This window comes from Pygoscelis adeliae, unplaced genomic scaffold (assembly GCF_000699105.1).
Source record: "Pygoscelis adeliae isolate BGI_AS28 unplaced genomic scaffold, ASM69910v1 Scaffold63, whole genome shotgun sequence".
Taxonomy (NCBI): domain Eukaryota; kingdom Metazoa; phylum Chordata; class Aves; order Sphenisciformes; family Spheniscidae; genus Pygoscelis; species Pygoscelis adeliae.
The window spans coordinates 1,771,977-1,784,593 of record NW_008824414.1 but is presented as its reverse complement, the minus strand read 5'-3'; the positions used below and the strand labels follow the sequence as shown (position 1 = coordinate 1,784,593).

The 12,617-nt window shown below is 49.6% G+C and overlaps 1 protein-coding gene across 1 annotated transcript in view; it reads left to right on the top strand.

Annotated features, from left to right (window-relative positions):
- SH3BP4 (SH3-domain binding protein 4) overlaps window positions 1–12,607 on the top strand; it is a 13,559-nt gene extending 952 nt beyond the window's left edge. Inside the window, exons 2-4 of the mRNA XM_009320773.1 lie at window positions 1,571–3,933; window positions 11,147–11,335; window positions 11,577–12,607. Coding sequence (XP_009319048.1) covers window positions 1,571–3,933; window positions 11,147–11,335; window positions 11,577–11,801 — 2,777 coding nt within the window. The 3' untranslated portion in view covers window positions 11,802–12,607. The remainder of the gene's footprint in view (window positions 1–1,570; window positions 3,934–11,146; window positions 11,336–11,576) is intronic.
- Window positions 12,608–12,617: the final 10 nt, after the last annotated feature.

Here is a 12,617-nt window from a genome sequence, read left to right as displayed (position 1 = left end):
TGCTGGTGGAGGAAGTGGATTAGCGATGAGTTGTTTCGGATGTGTGCAAACACTTCTCTCCATAATATTTTGATCCCTAGAGTATATTTAAAGATTTTTCTTTGCTTGTCTGTGTCTTCCCTTGCCTTGTATTTTCTGTGTCTGAGAAGTGCTGCCAGCCTGCAGCTAGTGACTGCAGGGATACGCGGTCTCATCTGCCGTCCCTTCGTCTCCGGGGTTTTAGGGGCTTCCTGTGTTTCTTAAATCACCCTTTTCCCTCCAGAGAGCTCTCAAGCCTATTGAAGCAGGTGCTGTCCCAGTTCACTTACACCTCTGTATTGGTGAAAATCCAGCTCTCCTTGTTTTCTTAGGTCTGTCTAGCAAGATAACACACACTTGAACACTGATGTAGCATCATCTGCAGCTTATTTCTAGTGCTTTTTACAGAAGTAGGTCCTAAAAGTGAGAACAAAAGCAATAAATATGGTGGCAGTGTGAGCTTCTGTAGGCTTGACCCAGCTGTTTTGCTTGTAATTGGGATCCCCTGGCAAATTGATTTTTAGCTGAAAGGGAGATTGGAGATGCTGCTAGGACCGTGACAGCACTGCATGAGGCTGATGCTGTGCTTCTTTCTGAGCGTTCAAACTACACGACCTTCTTTAGAAATGGAGTTAGATTTTGTTGTTGAGGAGCTTTGAAATACAGGTGCTATGTAAGAGAGGTGAGATGCTGATTTTTTTGGCTGGTGTGACGTGAAAAAGTAGCAATATGACATGCCCTTAGTGGGTACCCTTAGTGGTTTCTTGCACTGAAATGTGAGGTGTTTCACATGTGCAGGAGATGGGTTACGGCAGAGCAAGAGCACTTTTAGCCTGCGAACATTACATGTTAACCTGCAGCAGCACAGATAACTATTTGCATGGAGAGCGCAGTGGCAATGCGAAAGAGCTGGAGGCCAAAGACCTTGAGATACCACTGAGCAAATTGGTAGGATAATGGCTCTTCCCATGTAGCAATTGTTGAGAACCCCCCCTAATTAACTTCTGTTATTTTAAATGTGAACATTTAAGGGGATGCCTGTCATCCTGGCATGTGCCTGTAGGAGCTTAGATCCCAACATGCCAGGTGAAAAGGAGAGCTGATAAGAAGCTACTCCCGCTTCCTCAAACCTCCCTCCAAAACATCTTCTTGTGCATCGTTCATCAGGGAGTTTAGTGAGGCTGTGGGACACTGGCGTCTCATAGAGGAGCAGCTGCATGGGGCCCTACACTGAGGGTGAGGCTTATTGCTACTTGACTGCATTGGGAGGATAACAAGTTGGCTCCTGCTGCTCTTTCCAGCTGTGTTTATGCCTGTCCTTTTAGATCATGAGCCCTTTGGGGAAGGGGAACGTGAATGTACCAGATGTAGTGGAGGGAGAAGTTTTGTTTAAAAAATTGGGGGGGGGGGGGGGGAATAACCTGTAGGTTTGAGAGGCTTTAAAACTACCTTATTTCACCACTTAAAGTAGCACAGATTGCTTACCTGAAATAAAAATTTGTGATGCTCTTGTGGATTGCTTACAGTGCTGTTTTTCTTCTTGGCTTTGCAGTGCCTTCTCCTAGTGCCTTGCTGGTTGACAATCCCACGTCCTTTGGAAATGCGAAGGAAGTAATAGCGATCAAAGATTACTGTCCGACTAATTTCACCACTTTGAAGTTCTCCAAGGGGGACCACCTTTATGTCTTAGACACATCGGGAGGTGAGTGGTGGTATGCTCACAACACCACGGAAATGGGTTACATCCCTTCCTCCTATGTCCAGCCTGTAAACTACCGCAACTCTTCCTTAACGGACAGCGGGATGATAGATAATCTACTGGAGAGCCCTGATGAGGGGGTCAAGGAGTTAGACCTGCTTGGAGAATGGACTGACGTGAAAAGAAACTCTGCGAAACCCTACAATAACAACCCGTTCTTGAACGGAGTCCAGACAAACCCGTTTCTGAATGGGAATTTGCAAACAATGCCCAGCTTGGACAGAGAGTCCAACTCCAACGTCACTGTTGACTTGCTGCTCTTTGACACGGGGGCTCCTACTTCAGCTCTTTCCAGTTCAGCCGCTAATAGCAGCCTAGGTAACATTTTTGATGAGTTTCCATCCACAAACAGGCTGGATCTGGAACAGCCTGTGAAAAGGGACAATCCCTTCTTCAGAAGTAAACGCTCCTACAGTTTGTCTGAACTGTCTGTTCTTCAAGCCAAGTCAGACACTCCGGCATCATCGGGTTTCTTCAGCGGTTTGAAGTCTCCCACCCCTGAGCAGTTCCAGAGCCGGGAAGATTTTAGGACGGCATGGCTGAACCACAGGAAGCTGGCTCGGTCTTGCCATGACTTGGATTTGCTTGGTCAAAATCCTGGCTGGGGTCAGACACAACCAGTGGAGACCAACATTGTCTGCAAGCTGGATAGCTCTGGTGGAGCCGTCCAGCTTCCAGACACCAACATCAGCATCCACGTGCCAGAAGGTCACGTGTGCCCTGGGGAAACGCAGCAGATCTCCATGAAAGCAATGCTGGATCCGCCGCTGGAACTGAACAGTGACAAGTGCAGCACCATCAGCCCAGTCCTGCAGATCAAACTCAGCAACATGGAGGTGAAAACCTTCATCATTCTGGAGATGAAGGTGTCAGCAGAGGTCAAGAATGACATCATGAGCAAGAGTTTGGTAGGACTGCAGTGCCTGCGGAGTGACATGAAAGAAGGGCCGTACACGCCGATGCAGCTCAGCTATTCATATGGAGATACGATCCAGGTGCAGCTGGAGAACCTGGAGCCTTGCATGTACATCGCGGCCGTAGCCCAGGGGCAGAACATCCTCTACCCTTACACTGTTTGGGATTACATCAGCAAGAGGATCACAGTTGGCGTCTACGGCCCAAAACACATTCACCCTTCCTTTAAAACAGTTGTGGCCATTTTCGGGCACGAATGCGCGCCCAAGACTCTCCTGGTGAACGAGGTCACGAGACAGTCCCACAGCCCGGCTCCTGTTGCCCTCCAGCTCTGGGGTAAGCATCAGTTTGCTCTGTCGCGGCCTCAGGACCTCAAGCTCTGCATGTTCTCCAACATGACCAACTACGAGGTGAAAGCTAGCGAGCAAGCCAAAATTGTGCGGGGCTTCCAGATGAAGCTGGGCAAGGTCAGCCGCCTTATCTTCCCCATTGCATCCCACGACCCCAACGAGCTCTCAGACTTCACGCTAAGGGTACAGGTCAAGGATGACAAGGATGCCATTTTGACCCAATTCTGTGTCCAAACACCGCAGCCGCCTCCAAAAAGTGCCATCAAACTGACAGGGCAGAGGCGGTTCCTCAAGAAGAACGAGGTCGGAAAGATCATCCTTTCACCTCTGGCTGCCATCGCCAAGTATCCAGTCTTTCAGGACCGGCCGGTGTTGAGCTTGAAGTACGGCAAGCTGCTGAAGACAGTGGTGCGGCAAAGCAAGAACCACTATTTGCTGGAGTACAAGAAAGGAGATGTCATAGCCCTCCTCAGTGAGGAGAAGATCAGGTTGAAAGGGCAACTGTGGACCAAGGAGTGGTATATTGGCTACTACCAGGGAAAAATAGGCCTTGTGCACACCAAAAACGTGCTGGTGGTTGGGAAAGTCAAGCCCAGCTACTTCTCTGGGCCAGATCTCACCACCAGCCTGTTGCTCGAACAGATCCTGAGACCCTGCAAGTTCCTGACCTACATCTATGCCTCCGTGAGGACTCTGCTCATGGAGAACCTCAGCAGCTGGCGGTCCTTTGCCGATGCACTGGGGTATTTGAACTTGCCGCTCACGTTTTTCTGCCGAGCGGAGTTGGACAGTGAGCCGGAGCGAGTGGCCTCCGTCTTGGAGAAGCTGAAGGAAGACTGCAACAACACCGAGAACAAGGAGAGGAAATCTTTCCAGAAGGAGCTGATGACGGTGAGTCTGAGGTCTGATAAGGGGGGGTCTTAATTCCCTGCTGTGCAGAGTGATTAGGGTGAACAGGAGGTGGAAGTTTCCTAATTCAGTCTGTAGAAGGTTAGGGTTAGGGTTAATGTCCATCTTCTGCAGGCTGCTTGGCACAGCCAGGTGGAGGTTCAACCCTGTGGTTGGACTCATCGAAGGGCTCCTGGTTTAATGGGATCATGGGTATAAATGAGGGATGCACTGGGTGAAATACGGTAGGTACGTGTTGTGTGAGGGCAGCCAACAGGCTTGCTTTGGAAGGTAGCTAATCTGAAGCCCCTCAAAATCAAGGTGATTTTGGTACAGTGTTCATGGCACTCAACTGGTCCCTGCTGCTGGGTATTTATTTACATTTCAACCTTCAATGATGCACACTTCGAGGAATTACCTGAGAGCTGCTGGTCTCCTCAACCCCAGTGTCAAAGCGTGCATTGTTGAAGGCAATACTGATGGAAAACTGGAAGAAAGACAAGAAACACAAAAGCTTTTCCTATACGGAGTGGGGTAGGCGAGCCACCTCTCGGGTCACGTACTTTTGCATCACTAGGTGTGTCAGAGCATGCCAGAGAGGGGTTTTTACAGCTGCTGTGAAGAATGATGCTACACCTTTACCTTCATGAAACAACCTCAAATTCCTCTGTAATAATGTCTTGTTATGTCTGCCTCATCTCTCTTTGGCAGCTAAACCAAGGGCACCTCTGAGCTGGGATGCTTTACGTCCAACTGTGGATTGCGTTTGTGAATTGAAATGCCCAGCTTGCTTCTGTCCTGAAAGGCATTTGGGGAGGTGCTGCTTGCAGGTATTTCTAGGATGCCATTAGGAAGTCTCTTATGAGGAATCATCTTCGTGATCATTTCTAGCATTTCATAGGAAGTGAGCCAAAGAAAATACAGAACGAAACGTCTGGAAGAGATTTGCAGCTCTCGCCTCTTAACAGGCTCTCCCGCAGAAGCAGGATAACTGAGTTACAGCAAATCATGTGGTTTAAAATGCCAACTGAATTAAGGAATAGTGACAGCTTCGCTTGATGATGATGGGCGCAGGCAGCAGCATGCAAAACAAAATTAGGAATAGGCAGCCTGGGTAAAGAGGACTGGAGCCGAATGAAGTATTTCATTTCCCACTCCCTTTAATAAGAGGGTGGAAATTTGAGGATCCCGAGTATGAGGTGTAAGGTGTTACAAAGAGTATGGAACCTTTCGTTACTCATGGAAATATTGTCCAGTGAGTTCCCAGTGCCTGGGTACCACTTTGTGGCCCGGGGGTCAATGTTTTAGCTTTGACTTTCAGGTGCCAGGTCATGCCACCAGTGCTGCTTCTGTTGAGGGGTTCTTCTGGCCATCATATGCGGTTGTCTCTCTTCTTTCTTGGGCCATCCAGGAAGGGAAAATACCCACCATGGTAGCCAAGGCTGGTGTCTGGCCCCATGGTTCCCCCAAGGGAGGGTTTGCTCCTTTAATCATTAGCCTTGATGAATGATGGGATGAAATCTGTTCTTCTCTTGCTGGATGCTTGCAAGGGCTTCGTGCTGTTTGCCTTACCGCTTTGCAAACCTGTAAGTGTTTTTTTATCTATTTCCTTTGTCTCCAGGGGTCCCAGACAGTCTGTAGGTCTTGGAAAATCCATGTCAGACCTCAGTGGGGAGACGAAGGGAAAGATAAGGCTCTTTGGATACTCAGGGAGCCGCTAACTCAAGGGGAGGGCTGTAAGCTGCAGGAAAACATCCAGCTCCCCAAGGGATTGCCTGGAGTGCAGAGTCCCAGGGCAGGTTTTATTTTCCTTGTTTGAATGGAGACTAATCCTGAGCGTTGGCTCTGTTTCCTATTCTTTGTGAGTCTGAGCCCGTCGATAAAGGATGAGCTCCCTTCCTGGTGGAAGATGATGCTTCTTCTAAACCTCTTGCTGCTGTCAAATCCTCCTTAGCTTATGGAGAAATTAGATTTAGCCTGTTTAAAAAAAAATAAAAAATTAAAAAAATAAATGTTTCAGGGAATGACAACAGAGCAGCAATGTATTTTATTGTGTTTAAATCTGATTTTATTTGTAACAAATGGACTCACTTTCTCGTGTCTGCTGGCAAGAAGAATCAGTTGGATTAAGCTCTGATCTGGCCGTTTCATCTTGAAGTTGGTTGTCTCCTCTCAAAGGGACTGTGAAGGGAGAGGCAGTAAGCAGACTTATCTGACTACAGTGTTGAGTACACAAAATGGCAGTGGCAGAGCCGTGCATGAGCAGCCAAGCATGGAGAAGCCTGGTTGTGATGACTAGTTAATAAGTAATCTGCATTTAATTACTATTTTTCTAATCTAGCACTAGCAGTGGTGTGAAGGTAACTGGGGGAATGTTGCTCAGAAGTTAGTCATCACATCAGAAAGAGAAACCTACCTCTCCCCTCCCTCCTCTCTGCCCATCGAAAGTAGGCAGCATCCAGATGCTCTTGCTAAAAACACCTGGGCACAGATGCAAGAAGACCTCGTTGCAGCTGGGCCACCAGTACCTAGCCGTGCAGTGACTGCACTACCTGGTCCTTGGGAGCTGGGGTTAGACCTGTGATGAGACAGAGCATTTTTCTCTCTGGATTTTTGATACGGTGTTTTTACAGAGCGTTTATCGTCCTTTCCAACAGACACTGCTGTTGGGAAAAACATGGGTCTTCTGGGAATGCCACTGGGTGTGTCAGCAGAGACCTGTGGAAACTATGAGCTTTTCCTTCTCCGGGCTACTTCTAAAGATCTTTCAGAAGGTGATGATGGGTGTTTTTTTTTCCCCCACTGTTTTCTGTCGTTTGTTCTGACTGCAGGTATCTGCATGCTGTCTTTCTTCTACCAAAAGATACTGCTGGGGGGCTCAGGCAGTCCTTCATGTCCTGCAGAGGAGGGTGTCCACTGCTTGGACCTTGTGCTGGCACACCTGGAGCGTGCCAGCGCAAGGGTGCTCACGTTGGGCCCCTCTTGCTCCTCCACCCCAAAGCAATCTGCTGGCTAATGGTAGTCCCTGTGCTGAATTTGGGTCCGGGGGAAAACCAGATTCCTGCCCTTCTTCTGCCTTCATGGGAAAAAATCCCCACCACATGTGTAGATCCTGGACATTGCTTCCCTAAGGAACCATGCTGCACCATGCTGAAGTTGGTGGGGATGTTTCTGTAGGACATGGCTTGTCCTTGCATAGCCAAGTTGCTTGCAGCACAGGAGTCGCTTGCAAGCTTCCAGCAAGGAAGCTGCACTGCGCAACACTTGTAAGTCTTGCCCTGCGCCCCTATCAATTAATAGAAAGCTGCAGAAATGCCACCGATGCCTTTCAGCTGTCGTGTTGTCAGCCTCCTTGCTCCGCAGGCAGTATAAGACAACCCACTTTTATTTTCTGGGGCTGGCAGGAAATCTTTACTGCCTTTCCATCCCCAGTGCAGCAGTTGCAGGCTCTGTGCTCTTGTTCCCATGCAATTTTGCTCTTGCAAAAAAAGCTGCCTGTGATTGCACTTGACTGATGGCACTTGGCATCACTTCTTCTGAAATGACACCTTTCTCCCCATGTTTGAGGAAGTCCCAGGGCTGTGAGCATGGGAGCTAGGTGAGAGCTGCAGCATGGTGCTGCCCCAGGCACATCGCTTGCCTGCCCTGCCTGCTTGTACTCGGGTTGCATCCCTGCCCTGGCACACATCCCCTCAGTGGTTAACGGGACACTAAGTATTACTGCTTTACGGTAACCGCATCTCTGCTTCCCCCACCAAACACTGTGCAGACGTTTCAGGGGGTGAGTAATGCATGATAACACTTAGATCCCCTGGGGTGCTTTCTGATTTAAACGCTATTTTAAAACAACATCATTAATTTTAAAAGTCTATTTCCATAACAGCTTCCTTTTGTGGGTCTTGCACCACGCTTGGTGTGCTCACGTGAACTTGGTGATGCTTTCCACTTCTGGGGCAAAGGAGAAAGGTTTTTACTCCTTTGGCCAAAGGTGAGGAAGAAACAAGACCCGCCCCAGTTCAGATGGCTCCTCCGGAGCATGTGGGGGTCAGGGCTGGACCACGGGAGGCTGCGTATCTGTGCATGGGAGAGCGAGCAGGACTTGGAGGCTCACAGAGTCAGGAGTGGACCATGAAGGTTGCGGTGATGGGCGCGGGCAGGGGTGACCGCGCATCTGCAGGTGGTCTTTGGGGTTGCCTGTTGCTTCGGGCTTGGTTTGCTTTCTTCCAGATGCTGGTTTCCATCATTAGAGGATGGGAAATGGGATTCTGCATTTCAGAGCTGGGATGCAAATTCGGTCTTCTCTGGATGCCTTTTAAGTAGAGGTGCTTCTGCGCTGCTTTGAACTGGGATTTAAATATCAAACCATCTCCTTTGCTGTGTGCTTGTCTGCTGGAGCAGGCTTGGAGCCACTCCGAGGTTAATAAATGCTTTGGAGGGCACTGGGAAGGCACAGCCCAGGTCATGCCTTGGCAGAGAGCACAACTGGGTACCGAGGGATGGAGACACGGTGGGTGTAGCCAGTTATCCAGGGAGGTTTGTCCAGGGCAAGGGAGGAGGGTGGAAAGAAATTGTAGCGTAATCCCAAAAGCGCCTGCCGGAGGATTAAATCTGTTGTGAGCCCTGATAATCCCAGATGAGCTGTCAGGGCTTCCAGGAGAGCCCCATGCCCGCATGGGTTTCATGTATTTCTGTGACAGAGGGAGCGAGTTGTGCCCAGGCCAAAAAAAGTGTGTCGCTGTTACCACGAATATTCCCCCTTTGGCTCTGACTTTAGTGGCTGTGTGTCCTTCTTGCACCCCATCCCCACCTGGCTTTGGTGCTGTCCCCATCTCCCATCACCTCTGCCCACTTGCCCACATTTTCCCCAGCCCATAGTGTGTATGTTGAGCCTCCCCAGCTCAAATCACCAGGGGCAAAGTGCAGGAAGTAGGTGTTTCTGTGGCTGTCAGTAGGTTTCAGAGTTAACGTGCTGCGCTGTGGGGAGCAATCAGTCTCTTCCAAAGCTGTTGCTTCAAGCGATTGTACAGTTCTTAGTTACATGGCCTCCCAGCTGCTTTACTTGATGCCATTTTCTTTTTTACATTGAGCGGCAGAAGGAACGGGAGAGTCCATCTCCTGCAGCTGTACCCTTAACCCCGGCAGCACAGTTTGCTCCCAGTGGCTTCCTCTGCTGCCTCGGACCCACTCAGCCTCCAACAAGCGGCTCATTTAGCCTGCTTTGCTAAATACCAGGTTGTTTCAGGGTTTGCATGCAGGCGATCCGAGCCACCTGGAAGCACAGGTTTGAGGATGCTAAATCTGCCCTTCCTTAGGACCGTCTGAATCCTCTGCCTGCAGAGGAGAGGGTGATGAATCTGGGGTGGTAAGGTAGCATTGCTGGAGAGGAGGCAGTTATGGCACAGGTGTGAGGTCTAAATGCTTCTTAATGCCCTTTTTAAAAAGAAAAAGTAATGCTCTTTTAAATGTATTTTCCTTGCTTGCTTAACAAGAGGGTTTATTACTTCTCTCCTAGTACAGGAAACTAGTGTAAGCACTTGAGGAACAAACAAATGCTGGTCTGCAGCTGTAATTAGGTTCAAGCCCAGCTTTAAGCTGGAAACAGATAAGGGAAAAATCAACATGCATTTGCTTTGCAAATTGCTGGAGTGGTTTCAGATGTTCCCATCTTCCCCCAACTGTGCCTGTGAAACCACCTATGCAAGGATTTAACCCTTCTTCTGCCCCAGAGCCAAACCAGCTGGGGTTTGTCCAGACCCTCCTGTGCCAGGAGAGGATGTCTTTCTCCCATGGCGGCAGAAAGCAGGAGGATTCTGGCCATGTGTGGACAACCACATCCACGGTTTCTGTAGTAACCAGCCCTGTGCTGTTGTGAAGGTGTGGGTGATGTTCCCAATGGGGACGTGTGTGCCAGTGTGGTTCCTTGGGACCTCACTGGTTTTCAGCACCCTCCGTGTTTTCACGCGCCCTGTGGGGGGGGGGGGGCTGACCCTGCGTCCCGAAGCTGTGGTTTGCCTTTATTGAAGTGAGACCTTCTGTTGAAATGCTGAGCCCTTGATGTTCACCCATCCTGGAGCCACCATCCTGAGTCCGCTGGTGCCACAGCTCCGGATCTGGCCATAGGAAAACAAGAGGGTAGTCAGCAAACTATCGCCCAAGGCAGTCTGAGGTCTGTTTGCTTGGTTTCCATGTTTTAAAAAGGGGATGCCTGTTTCATAATATAAACCACCTTTCTGTAGCCACTTGAAGTTTGAGGTGGGATTTGTCCAGGAACTGGGGTTGTTGCTGAGGCTGTTGCGGTCCACGGGCTCTGGCAGAGGATGGGGGAGCCCTGGTGAGTGGGATGTTGATTCTGTCGGTCAGATCCTATCCTCTGATAATTGTCACTTAAACCCTTCCTTTCCTGGGCTGCATTGTGGGTTTTCCCCTGTTGCAACTTGCTTTCCACTTTGAGCAGATGTTAATGTGATTTGGTACCTCAAGATAGGAGCTAATGCTGCTCTGTCTTTTTTTTTTTCCTGGCTAAGTTATCACTAGCTAGAAAACTGTGACTGCTGCAGTTCCTCTTCCCCACTTCTTCAAAACCATTTGTGGAAATCTCAGCTTTTAGGCCAATAAATGACACGGAAGGAGGTGTTTTCTGATCTGGCATGGGAAGGCAGAGGGGTGGTGAGAAGAGCAAGAACATCCCAAGCCAAGCAATGGTCCTGTAGTGCTACCAACTGGCCCTTCGCTTGGGTCTCACCCCAGCCCATCTCCCGAGGCTGATGTCCAGGTCTCGTCCCAAAGTGTTCTGGCTGGCCCGTACCCACCCATCTGTGCTGAAGGACGGTGCTCCTCTGGGCTTGGGGAGGCAAGCTGCACGGACCACACTGGATTAGTTTCCTTGATTAAAGGCATCTGTTCTTCTCAGCCCTGGGATGCTTTAAACTGCTTACGGTGGCGCCTGAACATCTTGAGGGGTTGCCCAGAAAATAAGGCTGCGTTGGCCAGCCCAGGCTGCAAGCCTTGTTGAACAGGGATAGGGTACATTGTTCAGTTAATGGGATTACTCTTCTGTGGAGCCTGGTGGCCTAATTTCACCGGCTGTCACCAGAAGGGGGGTGGGAGGATTTTTGGGGTGGCTTCTTGAGGGACTTCCCTTGTACTATCCCCTAGTCACCTGCCATCTACGGCCCGCCTTCACTCTCTGGTTTGATTTTTCACCACTGTCCCTCAGGCTCTGCTGAAAATGGACTGCCAGGGGCTGGTCGTCCGGCTTATCCAGGACTTCGTGCTGCTGACCACGGCTGTGGAGGTGTCCCAGCGCTGGAGGGAGCTCGCCGAGAAGCTTGCCAAGGTCTCCAAGCAGCAGATGGATGCTTATGAGGCCCCACACCGGGACAAGATGGGGGCAGTGGACAGTGAGGTGAGAGCAGATGGGTCTCGGTTTCCATGGGTCCCCTAGGTTGCAGATACCTCCAAGAGCATGTTCTTCTGGAGCACCTTTGGGGGATAAAAGGGATTTGGGTGTGCTGGGAAAATTTGTGGGTGTTATTCCCTGGGAACATGCTTGTTCTGGGATGGGGGTGTGTTAGGGATGGCATCACTTGCTCACTGGCCATCCAGCTCAGCTCTGATCTCCTCTTCCCTCTGCTCCATCACTGCAGGCCATGTGGAAGCCAGCATACGACTTCCTTCTCACCTGGAGCAGCCAGATGGGTGACAGCTACCGTGATGTGATCCAGGAGCTGCACACCGGGCTGGACAAGATGAAGAACCCCATCACCAAGCGCTGGAAGCATCTCACCGGCACCCTGATCCTTGTCAACTCCTTGGACATGCTGCGGGCAGCTGCCTTCAGCCCGCAAGACCACGAGGATTTTGCCATCTAGCTCCTGCGGCGATGCTTCTGTCCACATCTCATTTGCTGCTTTTTTTTCTGTGCTTTTTCCCCTTTCTTTTAAGCAGTTGACTTTAAAAAGAAGTGGAGGTTGCTCTCCCTGGCTTTTAAGAGGCCAAAGTTTGCAAGTTCTCCACCGGGACTGGAAATCAGCAGGAGACACCTCTCGTTCATGGGAAGGCATTCAGAGGGGGATGGCTTTTCATACGGCATTGATACCAGTTAAACTATTTCTTACTAAAAAACTTTAAAGGGGGCAAGGGGGTGGGGAGGGATCACAAAAGAGATCACATTTTTTAGGCATTTACAAATAAAAGTCTAATTTTTGTAATAAGCAGTAAAGGTTGTAACCACTTTAGGGGGAAGCTGTGGCTGTTTTTTATGTTGTAGAAACTGCTTTTAAATTATCGTTTTTGAGACGAACGTGAGTCATGTAAATACATATTTTAAGAGGAAGCACAGTAAATGCCCTCCCCCACCACCACGGTCAGGCTTTGGCAGACTACCAGATGTGACTGTAAAGCACCATATGAACTCAGAATGTCCTCAGCCCAATAAGCATCTTATACCAAAAAAGGAGCTGCTTTTTTTTATTCACAGTCCCTGTGAGCCGTTTGGTTGATTTTTCTTTTATTTTCATGTCTCTGCAAACATGCATTTTCTCATTTGCAGACAGGGAGATGCTCGTTGCCTGTTTTCAAATGCACGGGTACCATTTTTTACCAGGAGAAGCGGTCACTGCCCCTTCCACTTCGTCCTGCCCGGGTACTGTAGGACATCTCTGGAAGAAGCTCGAGGTTTGGGGTTC